This window comes from Humulus lupulus, chromosome 1 (genome assembly GCF_963169125.1).
Source record: "Humulus lupulus chromosome 1, drHumLupu1.1, whole genome shotgun sequence".
NCBI classification, from domain to species: domain Eukaryota; kingdom Viridiplantae; phylum Streptophyta; class Magnoliopsida; order Rosales; family Cannabaceae; genus Humulus; species Humulus lupulus.
The window spans coordinates 39,175,344-39,195,190 of NC_084793.1; the positions used below are offsets into that span (position 1 = coordinate 39,175,344).

General features: G+C 38.8%; 1 protein-coding gene across 2 annotated transcripts; it reads right to left on the reverse strand.

Annotated features, from left to right (window-relative positions):
- Positions 1-372: 372 nt before the first annotated feature.
- Positions 373-3,902, reverse strand: LOC133791514 (uncharacterized). 2 transcript variants are annotated; one of them, XM_062229438.1, is made up of 8 exons: positions 2,896-3,902; positions 2,666-2,815; positions 2,419-2,568; positions 2,197-2,292; positions 1,982-2,095; positions 1,585-1,878; positions 1,179-1,498; positions 373-1,059 (listed from the first exon to the last, which is right to left on the reverse strand). In XM_062229438.1, the coding sequence occupies exons 1-8, from the start codon at positions 3,398-3,400 to the stop codon at positions 445-447; spliced, it is 2,244 nt and encodes a 747-aa protein (XP_062085422.1). In that variant the 5' UTR covers positions 3,401-3,902; the 3' UTR covers positions 373-444. The 2 variants fall into 2 exon arrangements, with proteins under 2 accessions (XP_062085422.1, XP_062085425.1); XM_062229441.1 differs by lacking the exon at positions 2,666-2,815 and having other exon boundaries at positions 2,896-3,901.
- Positions 3,903-19,847: the final 15,945 nt, after the last annotated feature.

Sequence of the window (19,847 nt, forward strand, 5' to 3'; positions counted from 1 at the left end):
TTAGTAGATTAAAATCAAATAAATATTTAGTGTAAAAAAGCTAGGCCGACAACCCATAATAGTTTGTTTGCCTCCCTCTAATGCCACGTGTCACACAACATTGAATGCTTCAAATAGGAGCCAACCAATATGGTTTTGTGATCTATTGTTTCTCTTAGCTCTTCTCTCTTATCCCATCCCTTCCTCTTTTTCTGTCGTCGTTTGACCCTACTTGTCTACAACTCAAACGACAAGTATCTCCCCAAAATCCACACGAGTCTTTGCTCCCCACTTTTTTTGTTTTTTAAAAGATTTATTTTCACTTTATTCCTTTAAATGTAGCAAATTGTTCTTAAAACAAGAGGTAAGAATTAATTTTTTTTTTACAAAAGGTCCAACAACGACGAACAGTACTATGTATATGACTGAAGAAGTAATAATAACATGACAAACAATAGTAATGGACTAGGTGGAAAGAGCAACCTTGTAACTACGCTGAGGAACCTTCTTAAAATTGGCCCATATAAGATCAAGATAGAGAGGAAATTGGGCTAGAGCAAAAAAAGTTACGGGCAAGCATGTAATGGCATAGACAGGAAAAGCTGCGTATTTGAGCTTTTCTTGAAGAACAAAGAAATGGCCAGCGCAGAAAGAAACCAACATGGAAGCAATGGACACAAACAGCGACGTTAGCCCCACTAACAGCTTTCTCGGAAGGTCTCTACCAAAATCCTTTTCTTGGTACCGAGACGTGAGTATTGCGAGGAACATGACAACGGAGGTGACTGAGAAGCACAAGGCCACCAGTGACGTTATGGCGAAAATCTCAAAAGCCGGCTCATCTTCTAGGATTGGTTTACCACTGTTCTCGTTGGTGCCTCCCGGGACAGCGGTGGACGTAGCGAAAGCAACTGTCGCGATAAGGGCGGCCACCACGGAACAGGACTCGGAGGTGTTTGTTAGCCACTCTCCGCCGGATTGGACGAGGCCCTTGTGTGTTTCGGTGAAGAGGTCCTTTGCTGTCTTGCGGTTTTCGTTGTAGCGGACAAAGAAGTTTGGTGGCATAGATGTTTTCACAAACTGTACCAACATTGAAAAAATCAATGTTATATGAGATCTTATAATGCTACAGATAAATAGATAGATAGATAGATAGATAGATCATTTTTGTATCAAGATTACCAAAAAATCCTTATTACCTCATACCATTTGATTTCCCACTGCATTTGCAGAGCAGCGCCTGGGATTAGCCAAGGCTTATAGTCTCCCAACATGGCGGCGAGATGCAACGCACTGTTCCCTTTGTTGTCCACTTGTTGAAACACACTGTCTTTCAAGATGTTCCTCTTCAACAACATCTTGAACACGTGCGGTTGCCGGTTCTCCACCGCCAATAGCACTATGTTCTTCTTCTCCGAGTTCATGTCGTGGATTGCCACCGGAAAAAGCTCAAGGATTTTCTCTACCATTTCCGTCACACCATTTTTTGCCGCAATTAATATGGCTGTCTCCTTCTCTCCTACATATATGCATATTTTTAAATTTAAAAGTTAATTATGCAATGCAACAGTGTTATATGGATGGAGTGTAATATTATTCAAGTACCTTGTTGATTATCTATATGGTCATTTTCTTGTTGGTTAGTTGATTTGGAAGGGTTATCAAAGGTAGATGGATTAATCAGCTTCATGCTACGCAAAAAAGTTGCATCTCCACTCTCAAAAATCTCATAAGGCTTAGTTTCGTCAATTTCGTCGAGGGGCTGTACTACTGCTTCTGGGCTTGCTCCGGTGTTCTCGTACTCATACATAGAAGCATTTTTCAGAAGTTCATTCAAGATTTGAACTGACCATACATGCTTCTCTTTCTTTTCCCTTATTCTTTGTATCATCCTAGATCCTGATTCAAACAATAATTACATGGAAAAATAGAAAAAGCTAATAAATAAAACGAAACATATTATACTTTTTTTTTATCACTTGATATGTACATGTTTCCATACCGAATCCAAGAACGATTAGCAATGACTTGCATAGGTTCTTGAAAAGGTTGAAGCAGGTTGCGTAATTAGGTGGAAATAATTGATGACCTTGAGCTCCAGGGATTGTCTGCAGCCCTGCTTAAAATATTATGTATAATAAGGGTCGTTTGATCACTTGTTTATTCTCTTTATGTTAATATATATATATATATATATATATGTACATATTTTCTCACCCTTGTGTTGTGTGTTTTGGGCAACTTTCAGTGCTTCAGGGTTCTCTGTATCATGGTTTGTGCTTTTCTGCAGCAGTACGTCTTTCTTGATAATGACTGAAGCACAAAATGTCTTGCATCATTCATTTGGTTTCTTGGAGTTCATACGTAAAATTATCACGAGTATTATGAGTTAAATAATGATAAACTACGATATAGATATATATAACTATATATTTGTACCAGTTTCAATGGCATGCATCAGAAGCTGAGCAAAATTGACGCAAGATTTATAATTTTCCGGATAACTGTCTTTCTTTTCATCCTTTGTTCTCTTCATCAGTAAAGAAAGGTCTGATTTCGGTTCTGGCCTGAGCTCATCTACAAACATAACTTCATTCCAAATAGCCAAAATAAATCATTATATTTTTCTTTAACAATTTAGTCAATTGCGAGAATGTATACTTAGTAGTGCTCAAGAAACGCCTACAATGGTAAATGAGGCTGTGCCAGTGACCAAGGTTACTACCACTTTTGAAGGCAAATGGCTTACTGGCCAAAATATGAAGGGGAGAAAGTCCATGCTCGTCAACAGAGTTGACTAGTTTTGGGTACAGATGAATTATCTGAAATGCCAAGTCTGTGTATACACTCAAAATATCCATCTTTTTGTTAGCTCAACAAAACTAACTGATCAATAATAATGAAATTGCTACTCACCGAAGTACTCTCCTGAGATTGCGCAATGAAGAACTGTTTGACCGTCGTGTCTCCGGCAATAAGAGCCGTCGTGATGAGGGTCACAAAAGCTTTGTAGGCATAGGAAAGCTTCCTTCTTACCTCGAAGAGCAGCCAAAAACAGAGGAGTCTCACCATCTTTGTTACGAACTCCAACCAACGATCTATCAGCCTCAGCCAAACAGAAGCACATTGTCACGTTCCCTATGGAGGCCGCGAAATGGAGAGGAGTGTTCCCTCTGTCGTTTTGAATACTGAGCACTGCTATTGATTTTAAAACGACTTGTCGTACGAGGGCTTTGATCACTTCTTCTTGGCAGTCAGACACCGCTACGTGAAGTGCCGTGTCCCCTGACTTGGTGATCTTTGTTCTATGTGCTAGGTCGTTTCGCTCGTATAGTTTTACGACTGATTCCCATTCACCTTTCATGGCTATGGTGAACAATTCTTTCTTCATATCTTCCATTTCTGCACTCCAGTTCTCCATGGCTGCAGATCTGTCCTTTCTATTCTCTAATGAAGCTCACCGAAAATGGTTGTTCTTACGTGCTTCCTTTGCATAGTTTTTTTTTTATTATTGCAATATGTATTTCAACAAAAAGAAAGAAAAAGAAAAGACAAAGATAAAGAAAAAAGAAAAAGGGTAAAGTGGATAGTGCTTGATTCAGTAACGTCTTCTACAATAGTCTCTCAAGTCAATTTGAATCCCAGTATTATATTGCATGTTTATACAAAAAAAGAAAAAAAGAGAAAGAACTGGGTACGAAAACCCTGAACCGGGAAACAATAAGAATAATACTTTGGTAAGAGAGAAAGAGTGAGAAAGCAATGTAATGGCTAGACTTTTGACTAATGAGATAAAGAAGCGCACCATGTGATAAGAGTTGAAAAAAAAGGAGTTATTTTTCTTGAATGGATCTAATGTCCCCCAAAATATGCCATTTGTGTTTTGATATATTAAGGAAAAAAATCATTTAACCCGGTCCCAAAGATTTGAATGGTCCCGCACCCACTAAAATTGCCACACAACACAGATGGAAGGGAGAGTTGCAAAGATGGTGAGTGTGGTGGAAGAAAATGATAATAGATTTCTTTTTTTTTTTAGCAATGAAACTTATTCATTGAAAAATATATCATATAATCTCATACAACCTCCAAATCTAAATTGCTAAAAAAAAAAATCTTCTAGCTAAACAAGTTCATTATCCACGCTATGAGTATGCACTGTCAATCCATGAACAACTTTATTAGTTGTATGACTACCATGAGTTAGTACTTCTGGAGAATTTGACAATAAACTTGCTATATTTTCTAATAAATACCCCAAGTCATTGAAAAATAATGTTCTCTTGGAGTAAACAATCACATCTGACAAACAATCTCTCTTGACATGTACAAAGAAAGACTAAGATAAATATTCTAATCTAGAGCTACTAATAAGGCCACACATTCCACTTATATAACTGTAAAACAACCTATAAAACAAAATAACATACAAATACTACATTAAAAAAAAAAATACTAAATTTGATCATTGCAATAAAAATATAATACAATAAAAAAAATTGTGTTGTAAATGTTCTACTCGAGCAGAAAGACCATTTAAAGTAACCGAATGAACAATAACTCAATACAAAAATAACTTAGTTATAAAAAATTATTAATGAAATTGAAATAAAAAGAATAGTATCATATGATGATGCATTAATAAGTAAAAGTTAAAAAATGTAAATAACAAATATCTATTTTGAAAGAAAGAAAAAAAATTATTTTATTTTATATATTAAAAACTTTAATAACTTAAAATACGATACTTAACACAAAAAAATCACAAAACATATGTAAAATTTAGACAAAAGGATACTATCATATATTTTATTAATCAGTGTCTATTATTAACAATATAAGTTACAATAAACTTCAAACCAAACAAAATCAACAAATATTTAATTCAAATGATGACAAACATAATAATATAATTTGTGCATAGACTGCACTATATATGAAGAGAATGGAATGTTAAGATATAAAAATATAATAAAATTGACCAATGTGTTATATATTGACCAAAGTGTCTACGGAGATAACTTTTTTATTATTTTATTTTATTTTTATAACTTAAACCTAAGATAAACCATTTCAAATTCATAGTGATCGGAAAAGATCATAAAAATAAAATATAAATTAATACACATAACATACACTACAATCAAAAGAATTTTTACTGTCGCCCCTAAAGACCATAAAAGTCACCTTTAATAATGTGCGGCTAATACTATACATTAGGAGCGACAAACAAAATTTGACATGTTACCTCGATTTGTCGCCATTGGTATGTATCTCGTCGCCCCTAATAATTGATTAGGGCCGACACTATTAATTTCGACAACATAATAACTATATTCTAAGTTATCCCAAAAATTAAAAGCTTGCAAATGACATTCAGAAAATTCCAAAAACATTCACAATATATTATAGATCAAATTCAAACACTAAAACATCATACACATAAACACAAATTAATAACACTAAACTTGTCTACACACATTCACAATATATTTTTCTTTTCATTCGTTAGTACACAAAATCTGTCTATATGTTAGAAAAGCCCAATAAGTCAGTCGGACTAGCTAACCAGGCTCAATAAGCCAGCCAGACTAGCCAGTAAGGTCCAACCTAATGTAAATGGGCTCACATATACTGAATTAACCACCCAAATGACCAATCCATACCCGAACTCGAATCTGAATACAATCAGTCAGCTAGGGACCTTGAAACGGTCAAAGTACACACTTCCATTCCTGAGAAATTCGGAAGGTGACTACTTGAAGCAAGTCAGACGAAGGAGGAGGGAAGAAGGGCAACGACAGGGAAAATGACTATAAGGAAGACCCTAAGGGAAAGTGGAAAATCATCTTATAACCATTACTCTGAATACTCTCTTTGACTAGCAATATTCTCTCGAGTTGATCCTATCAAGCAAGTCGAACCAGTTAGACTGACCTGACTAGATCGTCAAGCTCCGCCGTCACCAACGTCGTCATCCTAACCATCTTTCTACTCAATTATTTGTTGGGAGTATTTGGCTTTATACTTTGCAAATCAACAATTAATAATGAGAATAATTTAATATTTGAAACCCTAAATGCTAAACAAGAACATTATTCAAAGTATGAATGCAAATCTTGATAATCAAATAAACATGTTCATAGTATAAATGTAACGACCCAAATTCGCTAATAAGGCTTAAGGGCCTTGATTAGCGTGCCAGGAGGGCATGATGGGATTTATGTGTGATTTTAATGATTTAAATGCATGGTTATGATTTAAAGCATGTTATATGACTATTTTTTTATCTGAGATGCATGACTATGTAAGTTAGTGTGCATGTAGGCCCGGATCGTGTTAGAAGGGCATAATTGTAATTTTGGCCATGATTGGGCGTACCTGTATTGATATGTGTTGATTGTTGAGGCCACAGTGGTATGTGGATGTATCTGTGCTTTGTGACTCGAGGCGATCCCAGTGAGCAGGCTAGCGGAAAGTGTCGACAGGAATTTATACCCAGCTCGGGGCGAGCCTGGGGGTATGAACGGGAATTCAGAGAAATAGATTGAGATTTATTTTGATGATGGGGGATAATTATTTGGTGATTTATCAGGTATTGGGAAGCAACGGGAAAATATTAGAGGCACTTGAGGATTAACGGGAATTGGGTGAATGACTAAAATGACCCTACTTGAACAAAAGGATTTAGAATTTATAGGGAGGGCGTTTTGGTCATTTGGCTTTTGGAGATAGGTTTTTTTTATAAGGCTTTATAGAGAGAGGGAATGCTGAAAGAAAAAGAAAAGAAAGAAGAAGGAAAGAAAGAAAAGAGAGAAAACAGGGGGGGTTTTCTCAAGGAACGATTTGTGCGTTCTTGCACCGTTCCTCTCTGTTTTTCTTGGGGAAAAGCTCGGTGGAGAGCTAGGATAGGCTGGGCATCAAGAATCTTAAGGTTATACTTGAAGATTTGGCAAGGATTAGCAAGAACACATCAACTTTTGAGGTAAGTTTTAGAGATTTCAGTTTTAAGGGTTTTTGATGGTTTGAGCTGTGTTTTGAGCTGAGTTGATGGGAATTTTAGGGAATTTCTGGGCAAGCCTTGATGAGGAACAAGCTAAGGAGGTCTAGGTTTGAATCAAGGTCGAAATTTGCATCAATGGTAAGAATTCTAAGCCTTTAACTTTGTTGTTGACTGAATTTCTGAGTTTAGGGTTGATCATGGTAGATTTTGAGTTTTGGGTTGCTTGAGCTTGGGATTGAGTTCTTGGGATGCTTGGGATGAGTGTGAGGTGTTTATAAGCTTGATTTTGGGTTTGGAAAAGGTTTGGGGAAGTTTGGTTTGAGATTGGTTGGAAGAAATCGCAGAAATGCGATTTTGGGATTTCTGGGCTGCAACTAGCGCTACAGCGCTAGTCAGTGGGCGCTGTAGCGCTAGTCCCTGTTTCTGGGGGGTGCATTCTGCTTGTAGCGCTACAGCGCCCTCTTTAGAGCGCTGTAGCGCTGCACTGTTCACAGAGGGGAATTTTTTATTTTTGATGATGGATTTTGACCTAGGGTTCGGGGCTTGTTTCCGCCACTTTGTTTTGGGGATTTGGGACTTCCCAGGGGCTCGGGATTGGTCCCGAGGCTAGGTATTCGGACTTGGGGTTCGGTGTTGACTTTGACCTATGTTTGTGCCTAGGTGTGCGCTAAGGCTCGGGTGGGATCGTGCTCAAGGAGTCAGGCGATCTAAGCTATTGATTGGAAAGGTAAGAAAACCGTAACACCCGATAATAGGGCATGGCCCCACTGTGTGATTGTAGGGCATGGCCCCGGATTGTATTATGTGTAAATGTTAACCTTAAATGAACCGTGATGTGTGTGAATATTCATTTCGAATGTACTATATGTGTGATTATGATGAAATGAACGGCAAGGGCCGAGTACGGCGTAGGCCGGGGCGGCCGTGGGGCCGAAAGTAACACCTAGCACATGGGATGCTATAGTCAGGGCGGGGCCCGGTGGATACATGTGTTATGCTATATTCAGGGTGGGACCCAAGGGATACATGAGTTATCCTCGCGGTGAGAACCGATACCCCAGGCTTCGGTAAGGCTCTGGGGAGGCTTGGCCGTGTTTGCTTAGTCTAATGGTTGACTTGTTTATCTGTGGATTATCTGTTATGATAAACTGTATAAACTGCATATGTTATGTTCTGCATGAGTTTTCTTGCTGGGCTTCGGCTCACGGGTGCTCTATGTTGCAGGTAAGGGCAATGACTGAGTCAACCAACCATGAGTACGGAGAGCGTGAAGCGACGCGTACATGTTTGGCCTGCCCGACTGCTTTGGTTGGGGGTTTATTCGAAAATGGCTGTAATAATCTATGATTTTATGATTTCTTAACTGTAACCTTATTTCAAGATGTAATTAGTTTTCAAACCTTATTTTGGGATCCCAAATGTTTAATGATAGAAGTTTTAATGAAACGACGCATTTTCAAAGATTACAGCCTTAACTTTTAATTAGTCACACTTTTGCTCAAAACCTCGGTTAGCGAGTTCATTGCACACTATTTCGTCTTAAAAAAAAAAAACTCACTTAGTAACGGCTCTAAGGAAGTAGGGCGTTACAATAAATGAATATCTTGATTATAAGAAACTAAGTGATTACATGATGATAAGATGAACTTAGAAGCATTGAATCATCAATGCTAACAATGAAAACACAATAGAGTAACACATAACAAAGTTAGGGTTAGATAGATATAACCTTTGATTTAGAGAAACTAAAATATTTAAACTTGGGGAACTTCTAAGGCTTATACACAATAAGAATATTGTTATCCAAAATCTCAATTCCAAGTCTTCCCTTATTTCTCGAAGATTTAACTAAATAGAATGAGATTTTGGATTTAACAAGCCTTAAAACTCATGCAAGTCAAGCAAAACTTGATGAATTTCTTGGAAAAAACTTTGGTCTTTGAGAGTTAGAGAGAGAGAGAGAGAGAGAGAGAGAGAGAGTTGGAGAGTATGATCAAGTCTTTACAACTCTAGTAACCCATATTTATAGTGTAGGCATCGTCATTAGTCTAACCAATAGGATTAGAGCATTTAAAACACATCATTTGGAGCATTTTACGTAATTGTACGACTCTGAAAGACTGCTACAAGTGATACATCCCCTACTAGCAGGTGATGCATCGCTTGTTGCGACTTTTGAAGCCCTTCGCATTTTGGCGATCCTACACCACTTAGGGGCGACACATTGCCACCCCCTCTGATTTTGGACCACTCCAATGGTCCTAAAATTTCTCCAAATACTACCAAAATTTTTGGGAATGTTTGGATACCTCATTGTATCACTTTAGACCCATAAAAGTCAGTTTTAGATGCCTTCTGCACATTCTCATATTTTCACTTCTCCTTAAGTGTAAATTGTTAAGTGTTTTGCACCTCAATGTGTAAACAACGTAACCATTATATTTAACCGATCTCAACATTCCCCAACTTGGTTAAATATAATCCTCTCTTCTTAGATTAACAATTTTGGTGCATAAAATAAATTATCTTTCGATTTGAACTTTAGGTTAGTGAAAGTATTACAAAGCCTTATCGAAGTCAATGGTTTCTAAGAGGTTGAATCAAGTACTCCTTAATGGTAGGACCGGTAACACCTCACACACCTCCACTTGACTATTAATTTTCTCACTATCGCGCTTAGCACTTTTCATGGCCTTGTGCTCATCCATTTCATGAACTTTTTGGGGAGAAAACTCCAACTCCCATGAGAGGAGGCACCACCTCTAAGTTCACATAGGTGAAGTTCTTACAACATCTTTGCTACCTTTAGAGATTCTTGTTGCACACAATTGAACTTCATTAAAAGCCCTAGGCTTAACCCTCACTCGGTAGCAACCAACACTAACCATCCTTGGATGGAACTCATGATTTTGTTAGTGTTGAAACTATTCACCCAATATTCTTATCCATTGAACTCTTGCTCTTGATGTTCAAAAGTTTGGAGTTGGGCTGCCATCATTGGTGAATATATTATTCTAGGAGTTTTAGTTCCATCTCTTTTGAAATGGAACTTACTGATCTCTTTGAAAGAGGTTTTGTAAATGGATCCACTAATTTCTCACTCGTCTTAACATATGAGATTGATATGATTCCTCATCGAATCAATTGTCTCACATATTCATGTATTAGACTTATATGTCTAGACTTCCCATTATCTATGCCATTATAAGCTATAGCTAGTGTGGCTTTACTATCACAATTTATTGAGATCGTCGATATCTCATCCGCGGAGATTGAGATATCAAACAAGATATCTCTAAGCCACTCGACCTCTTTGTCGGTTGCCGCTAAAGCTATAAAATCAACCTCCATTGTTGAGTGTGATATACATGTTTGTTTCTTGGAACCCCAAGAATCTACTCCTCCTTTGAGCATAAACACCCAACCACTTATGGAGAGATTATATCTCCCACACTCGATATCCAACTTGCATCGGAATATCCTTCAAGTATCTTCGGGAACTTTGAATATTGGAGGCCTAGTTGCTTGGTCCTTTTAAGGTACCTTAGAACTCTCTCAATTGCTTTCTAATGTTCTATACTTGGATTGTTAGTAAACCTACTTAGTTTACTAACCACAATTGCAATATCCGCTCTTGTACAATGAGCAGGTACATTAGACTCCCTAATGCACTTGCATACTCAAGTTGAGCCACTTCAAGCTTTATGCTTGAATCAAATGGTGTATTTGCCACTTTGATTTTGAGATGACTAAACTTGTCAATCACTTTCTCAACATAGTGTTCTTGACTTAAGGGATAATCCCCACTATTTCTTCTCACTTTTATACCCAGATGGTATAAACCTCTCCAAGGTCTTTCATCTTGAAAGTTGAAGATATGAACATCTTCGTTTTTATTATGCCTTTCATCTCATTACTCAAAATCAACATATCATCAACATATAGACACACCAAAATGACATAGTTATCACAAGTCTTAGAGTATAAGCACGTGTCTGCATTATTGTGTCTAAACCCATATGAAATTATGACTTTATCAAATTTCTCATGCCATTTTTTCGGTGTTTGTTTTAAACCATATAATAATTTAACAAGCGTACATACTTTATGTTCATTTCCCCTTAGAACAAAAATCTCCGGTTGTTCCATATAAATCACCTCATCAAGATCTCCATTTAGGAATGTCGTTTTGACATCCATTAGATGAACATAAAGATTAAGATGAACATAAATATTATATATTGATGATAAGATAAATAATACTCTTATATTGGTTTTCCTAGAAACCGGTGCATACATGTCAAAATAATCGACCCCTTCCTTTTATTTAAACCCTTTGGTTGCTAGTCTTGCCTTGAAGGTTTGTAATGTGCCATCGGTGTGATATTTCCTCCGAAATACCCACTTGCACCCAATTGGTTTTGAACCTTGTGGAAGGTCTACCAACTCCCATGTGTGGTTTGAAATAATTGAATCCATCTCATCATTTATTGCCTCTTTCCAAAAAGCGGAGTCTCTCGAAGACATTTCTTCTTGGAATGTTTTGGGATCATCTTCAACTTGAATAGTCATAAGAAATTTCCATGTGACTTCTTTAAGGTTTATTTCTACTAGGTAGAGTGTCTCCACTTGAGAACATGTCTCATTTGATCCCAACTCTTTAAGCCTTTGGCTTCTCCGAGGCAATATAAGTTGCTCATCAGCCTTTGGATATTTCTCTTTAAGAGATTCTCCAACACCTGTGGGTTCTTGAGATTTGCTATCACAATATAATATATTCTCAAAGAAATCCATTTCTCTTGATTCAATTATCACATTAGACTCCAAGTCTAATAGCCTATAGGCCTTGCTATTTGAGGCATAGACAACAAATGCACACTTTACGGCCCTTGGATCCAACTTGGTCCTTTTAGGCCCCGTGCTCTTGCAATAAACAAGACACCCCTTGATAACTCTATAAAATAGAGTTATTTTACCACTTCTAATGTGCTAATTGTTGCTTAATTCTTGAGTTTTTAATTGATTTATTAAGTTTTTATGTAATTTTGAATTTAGTAATCCTATCATGATTTTATATAATTTTTGTGTTTTTATAAGTATTTTGTTGTAAAATGTTGTGGTTAATTATTTGAATTATTATTGTTAAGTTAGTGGTAAAAAAATGTTGTATTATTGAACTTAAATGTAAAATATAAATTAAGTTATAATTAATATTTTCAAAGAATTAAATTGATTTATTTTATAGTTGAAAATATTGTATTATGATTTATTTTATATTTATTTTGTAGGGAATGTATGCTCTTAAAAAAAAAAGAAAAATAAAGAGGAAAGTGGCATTTTCAAATGAAAGAAAGGAACAAAATGGTATTATTAAAATACCAAAATAGCTCCATGGCCCAAGCCCACATCTCCAAACTGCTTCCAGCTTTCCCCCTGCAGCCGTGTACTCCTCTCCTCTTCAGCATATAGCATCATCCACACGCCACCACCTGTCTCGCAATGCACTTATGCACTTCCTTTCTTTCAGCAAGTGCCTCACCAACGTGGGCCAGCCTTACATCCAAGGCCCAACATTCAGCAAGCTACACGGGCCCATGTCCACCTTCCAGGCCCGCATGCATCTTCTTCAGCCATTCAGCAGCATTCCGCTTGGCCCAGTCTAAAGGCCCACGTTCATTGCTGCCTCTCCACCAGGCCCGAGCCCAACTTGCCTTCAGCTAGCATTTTGCACATTGCCAGCTACAACTAAACACATCCACCAAAAAGGCTAAAAATCATATTCTTTCCCAATGTTTTATTTTTCTTTTCACCCAAATATCAATTCCCCCTATTTTTCTTACCTAAATAAACATTCCTAATTTATTTTTTTACCCTAGCTTTTCACTAATCTTTTACCCAACCAAACATTTCATCTTTCCAATACTCTTACACTTACTTTATTTATCCTACCACTTCCCAACACAATTAAATTAATCAATTTATTTATTTTAATTTGATTAATTTAATTTCCATATTTTGCCTATAAATAGAGTCTTGTAAGACCATTTGGGGGCTTTTCTTCTTCATCTTTTCAACCTCTTCCACACTTCATATTTTTCTCTCTTCTTTTCACTATTTTCTCTACCATTTTCATCTTTTGAAGAGCATGTCAAGTATGTTATTTTGTAATTTTTATTTCAATCTAGTTATGATCTTCTAATCTTTTTCAAAGATTATTAAGATGATGATGAAGCAAAATGTAACTAGATAGTATTTTTTTGTTGTATGTTGATTTCCCATTTGTACAACATTGTTTATGGATTTTTCTATCAAAGATATGCATTTTTCATCTATTATTGATTGTTAAAGCATATTTCACTTAGCTCTTTATTATGCAAAAATATGATATTCTTTTATTAAATGTTTTTCATTAAATTGTTCACATCTAATTCTTAGAACATAAGTATCATATTTTGCCTAAACATAATCTCTTTGATTTTTTGTAGTTTCATTAGGTTGTAACACAACTAATGCTTAGAAATTATATCTTATATAAGTGAAGAAAAATCCTACATTTTTTAAAGTAACTTGTGCTTGAATAGAAAATGTATTTTGGAAAAAATATAGTGTGATTTATTTCAACTATATCTAAATTTGGGAATCAATATACTTATAAATACTATTGAACTTGCATTTTGTGGATTCTAATATCTTAATAATCTTATTTTACATATCTCATTTGAAAACAATTTTTCTATTTAATCTTAAATCTTTTTATTACTTGTCTTTTATTTTTCTAAAACAAAATCTCATCAAAAATTTGGAACTAGGTTAGAATATTCTTGCTTTGTTTGAAATAGTTTCTTTTGATGTTAGTCAACTCCCATGGGTTCGACCTCGTACTTACATGAACATTATATTCTGAAACGATTCGTGCACTTGCGAGTTTAAATATTAAAACACCCTCTTTTGGGATCAACACCCCCACACTTTAAGATAGCCTAGATTAGGCTTCTTTCCTCTCCATAACTCATATGGAGATTTTTTACCCAAAAACGGACTACCTGATGACGTGGCAGGATTGATCTATACGTGAGATGCACGTGGTAGTTTTAAGTGAGCGTATCTTGCTCGGCCATCGACCAGGAGATCATTGGCTTATTAAGTATCAGAATTATGGGTGACTAGCCTGGTCGTATATACTCAGTTATTTCCTTCAAGTATGCAATTTTTTAATTGCGTATTAATTGTAATTTTCATTATTATTTAGGTGCGCCTGTATTAAGTGTGATTAAGGCACATTGGTCCATGTAGACCTCCTTGAGACTATAAATAAGAATCAAAGGGCTCAAGAGAGGAGACTTTTGGTTTTTCGAACATTTGGCTTGAGAACGCTTGATCTGAGAGATTCTAAAGAGAAAAAGAATGTTGTTATCCATCACAATTGTATTTATCTAAGATTTAGTGAAAACTCGTGAACCCTAGTTCATTGATCACTATTCTTGGAATACTATATCAATAAGAACACTAAGTGGACGTAGGTTGTTACCATTCTATTGGGGCCGAACCACTATAAATTGTTTGTGTTGTTTATCTTTTTGTATGGAGTTATTCTCATTTTCATCTTACTTTATATCGTTTATCTGACTCCGTGTCGTTGACTAATTCGAGGGTCAACATTTTGGTGCTTTCATTGAGAGCTGAACTCAAGACTTCCAATAAAATCAAATGGCGAAAATATCCAGAAGGACGGGACAAACTTCTGGTGCTGCATCCACCCAGCCTCCTCCACAAAATGTGGCGGAAGATGAACCACAATTGGATTTCAAAGAGGAGGAAATGGATTCTGAGACCTTGAGGACAACACTGATTGTGTTGCAGGAGGAGTTAGCCAATCTGAAGGATACTAATGTGGCTGAGACAATGGCGTTGCAACAAAGGGAAATTGACCGACAACGTCAAGAGTTGAGTGAGCGGCAGACCGACATGGACCGCTGACAGAGAGATGCCACTGCCACCATGGAAGCAACCATTCAGTTAGCCCGGGGACAATCTGCACCAACTTCTCAACCGAATCAGCCACTAAGTGTACCAGCACAACAAGGCCCAAACCCAAGTCCTCCACCTCAACCGGCAAGCCCTCAGAGGCCAGAGCAACCTTCTACTGCTCAACAGGATATTCCATTTCAAAATCCTTTAGCAGCAATCACCTTCTCATGCTGGTCGAGATAATCCCCAACATCAAAGGCAGAATAGGGCCGGACAGCCTCCCCGAAGCCCTAGACGCCAAACTGCTGAGGAACTGAATTCACCAAATAGGGGACAGCGTCCTTCTGCTAGCAGAAGACAAATCGAGTCAGGCTCTATGATCAGGGGCCCCCCACGACATAATAATGCCTGAGGACGCACTGACCAACACAGGTCTCCCCCTAACGCTCGAGACATGCCAGCAAGAGGAGGTGATAATGCGATCAGTAGGTCGTGACATAGCCGGTCGCATTTTAGGGATGGCCATGACTACAATGAAGCTGATTCTGGCAAAGGAAATGCTGGTCGAAGACAAGGAGAGAGGGGTGGAGAACGGAATCCCCCACCAAGGGAAAATAGGCCTGCAAGCCAGAACGCTGGGGGCCAGCCTAGGTAACCTAACGTCTTTGATTGATTGGGCGCTAGCGAGCAAAGGCGTAGAGATGATGACCTGAGGGATGTGCTCAATGATAGGTGAGAAAGGCACAATGAGTACGCTCCTCTAGTACCGATCGCCCCAGCGATACCAGCGTTGTACATGCCCAGATCGATGCACTGAATTAGGCCATCCAGCAGTTAGTGGGGAGCCGAACATCCCACATCGAGTATGATCGGGGAAGAGGCACTCCATTCATACAAATAATAGCAATGGAAGAAACCCCAAGCAAATTTAAGATGCCAGTATTTCCCAACTTCGATGGATATGGGGACCCAATATCTCATGTGAATAAATTTGAGATACAAATGGGCATCCAGAGGGTGTCAGATGATGCTTGCTGCAGAATCTTTTCGGCCACCTTATCCGATACTACTCAGGAATGGTTTTTCAAATTCCCTCCTGCTAGCCTCATGTGAATAAATTTGAGATACAAATGGACATCCAGAGGGTGTCAGATGATGCTTGCTGCAGAATCTTTTCGGCCACCTTATCCGATACTACTCAGGAATGGTTTTTCAAATTCCCTCCTGCTAGCATAGTGTCATGGGAGATGTTCGTAAAGGATTTCTACGGGCAATTCTACGCTGGTCGAGTACATCTGACTGAAGCCAACCAACTTATCAAAATACGCTAGAAGGAGGGAGAGTCCTTAAAGGAAAATGTACAGTATTTTATGTGCGCGACAGCTAGAGCTAAGACGGTTGGCGATGAGGGGAAAATGATGGCACTTACTACTGGAGTGCGGCGCCACTCACCCCTCTGGAACAGTTTAAGGAAGAATGGGGTGAAGAGTACCCAAGAATTCCTAGATTGAGCAGACTGGTACATCATGCTCGAAGAGGCGATTGCTAATGAAGGGAAGTCGCCTGCAGGAGACAAAGGACCAAAGGAAGATTCCACCAAAGCCGCCAATGGGTCAGATAAACCCAATGGCGACGAAAAAAACAACGAGAAAAATGGTGGAAAAAGGGCAAACAACGAGCCATCGACGTCTGAGAATAAGCACCCTAAGGGTAACAGATACGAGCCAAGATTCACCAATTACACAACCCTAGTCGAAAGGAGGGCGGAAGTGTACCAGGCAACCAGCACCAATGTCCCTTACAAGTGACCAGCACCGATAAGGAAAGATATCTCTAAGAGAGATACAACCAAGTTTTGTCGTTTTCACAACGGCTATGGTCATGACACCAATGAGTGCAACCAGCCGAAAGATGAAATTGAGCTCCTTATCAGACAAGGAAACCTAAGGAGATATGTACGAGCCACTGGAGGTTCTCAGCGAGAGGCTCAAGGAGGCAACGAGCAGGCACCTGTACGCCAACGCTCGCCCCCTTTACAGCCAGCTCCTGTGGTGGGTACATTGCTAACCATCTGTGGTGGCCCACACCTACCAGAAGATAGTGGGAAGGCAAGGGAGCGATACACCCGAACCTTACGCCACGACCAAGACATTGAAATGTTGAATGTGGAGGAGCGAACTCCCAAGAAAGCTCGAATAGAGGAAGAATTGATAACTTTCTCTGAGCTTGACGCTTAGCATGTTTGGTTCCCTCATTCAGACCCTCTGGTCGTGGATGTCCAAATCGCCAATATGATGGTTAAGCGGGTGTTGGTGGACACAGGGAGCTTAGTAAATATTCTGTACAAGTCTTCGCTAGAAATAATGAAGTTGTCAGTGAAGGATTTGGAGACATGCAGCCAAACCATTTATGGTTTTTTTGGCGAAGGGCTCGCGCCAACAGGGTCGATCAGGCTTCCGGTCACAACAGGAACTGAACCTGCGAACAGGATATTACTCACTACTTTTATAGTAATTGATTGTCCTTCTGCATATAATGTTGTGATTGGAAGGCCTATTCTAGTCGACCTGCGAGCCGTAACCTCGGTCTGGCACCTCGCCATGAAGTTTCCAACTAATGCAAGGATATGATGCGTGTTGGGAAACCAATGAGAAGCGAGGGAATGATACAATTCCTCGATTACTAAAGTGAAAAAGGGTGGATCGAGGGAAGGAGCCGTAAAAGGGTTGTAATTGGCCAATGAGATACAATCCCAATCAAGTTAGCACGTCACCAAATAGGGTGTTGCCCAAAGTGAGGATAGGGATTTAGATCCTCGCTTTGGGGATTTTGAGGAAGATGTAGGATCAGTCAAGGACCTCGAGGAGGTCCAACTCGATGAGTCAGATTTGGCCAGGGTTGTGAAAGTCGGTAAAAACTTAGAGACAATCACAAAACAAAAACTAGTGGAATTTTTGAAGAAGAACTAGAAGGTCTTTGCCTGGTCGCACAAATATATGGTTGGGATTGACCCAGCAGTTATCAGCCATGTCTTGACCATAGATAAAAGTTTTCCACCAGTACAACAAAAAAGGAGGCTGCTCGACAAAGATAGATCGAAAGCATTAAAAGAAGAAGTCGAGAAGCTAAAGGAGAATAGATTCATCAGGGTAGCGTTTTATCCTTCGCGGGTCTCTAATCCCGTACTGGTTCCCAAGCCAAATGGCAAGTGGAGAACATGCATGGATTTCACAGACCTCAATAAAGCCTGCCCAAAGGATTGTTTCCCACTCCCAAGGATCGACTAGTTGGTCGATGCCACTTCAGGGCATGAGATCCTATCATTCATGGATGCATACTCTGGGTATAATCAGATCAGTATGCACCCACCCGATGAGGATCACACTAGCTTTAGAACCGATACAGGGCTTTACTGTTACAAAGTAATGCCTTTCGGTTTGAAAAACGTTGGTGCAACTTACCAGCGATTAGTCAATCACATGTTCAAAGAGATGATCGGTGTAAACATGGAGGTATATGTTGATGACATGCCGGTTAGGTCGAAGAAGGCAGAAGAACACATCAGGGACCTACAAGAGAGCTTCAATGTCTTAAACAAGTATCAGATGAAGCTAAATCCCCTTAAGTGTTCCTTCGGAGTTGGATCTGGGAAATTCTTGAGATTTATAGTTAACTCATGAGGTATCGAAGATAATCCCAAAAAAAATCAAGGCCCTAGTCGAGATGAAGTCGTCAACAAAGATAAAAGATGTTTAAAGCTTAACCAGGAGGATTGCCGCTTTAAGTAGATTTATCTCAAAATCTACGGACAAGTGTGTCCCATTTTTTAATCTACTTAGGGGCAATAAGAAATTCGAGTGGACGAAAGAGTGCGAACAGGCTTTCCAGGCCCTAAAGTATCATATGTCGCAACCACCGATTTTATCCAAGCCGGTTGAAAAGGAAACTTTGTTCATCTATTTGGCGGTCACAGAATATGCTGCTAGTGTTGTCCTGGTAAGAGAGGAGGAACGTGTGCAAAAAAGTTGTGTATTATATAAGCAAGAGACTAATAGGGGCAGAACTGCGATATCCGCCCATTGAGAAATTATCCTATTGCTTGATCTTAGCCTCCAAAAAGCTGCGACCATACTTCCAAGCTCACCCCATTGCAGTACTCATCGACCAGCCACTATGACAAGTCCTGCAGAAACCGGAAGCTACTGGTTGATTATTGAAATGGGCTGTTGAACTTAGATAGTTCGATATTTCTTACTTTCCATGAGCAGCTGTGAAGGGGCAAGCTCTAGCAGATTTTGTCGCAAAACTTACTGGGCTCCAAGACATTGAGCCGACAGAAGAGCCTGAACCTCAAAGCCAAACTCCCTCTCAGAAGTTGTTCGTAGATGGCTCTTCTAACGAGCACAACGCTAGAGCAGGTGTGATTTTAGTCACACCTGAAGGACATCGATTCCACTGCGCAATCAGATTCGACTTCACAACGTCCAATAACGAAGCTGAGTATGAAGCTTTGCTCGCAGGATTAAGATTAGCCAAGGATATGAACATAAAGTCGCTTGAAATCTATAGTGACTCCCAGTTAGTTGTTAATCAAATTACTGGAGAATATCAAGCTTGGGGTCTAAAGATGGTTGCTTATTTAAACAAAACAAAGGATTTGTTGGAACAATTTGAAAAATATACTCTCCAGCAGGTACCTCCCGACTAGAACTCAAACACATATGTTTTGGCCAAGTTAATAAGTGCAAAGGATGCTGACACCTTAAATATAGTACATGTTGAACGATTGTCCGCACCGAGCTTCCAAGTAGAAGAGTCCTCCCTAGTAATCCAAGCAATAGACACGTGGATGGCACCCTTCATTGAGTACTTGAAGCTTGGAATACTGTCGACGGAT

Excerpts from the sequence above, each read along its gene's own strand:
- LOC133791514 (XM_062229438.1), bottom strand. The coding sequence starts at position 3,400 with ATGGAGAACTGGAGTGCAGAAATGGAAGATATGAAGAAAGAATTGTTC. Across the intron at positions 2,816-2,895 it reads AATCTCAGGAGAGTACTTCG|ACTTGGCATTTCAGATAATT; the intron begins GTGAGTAGCAAT and ends GTGTATACACAG. Across the intron at positions 2,569-2,665 it reads GCACAGCCTCATTTACCATT|TTATGTTTGTAGATGAGCTC; the intron begins GTAGGCGTTTCT and ends TTTGGAATGAAG.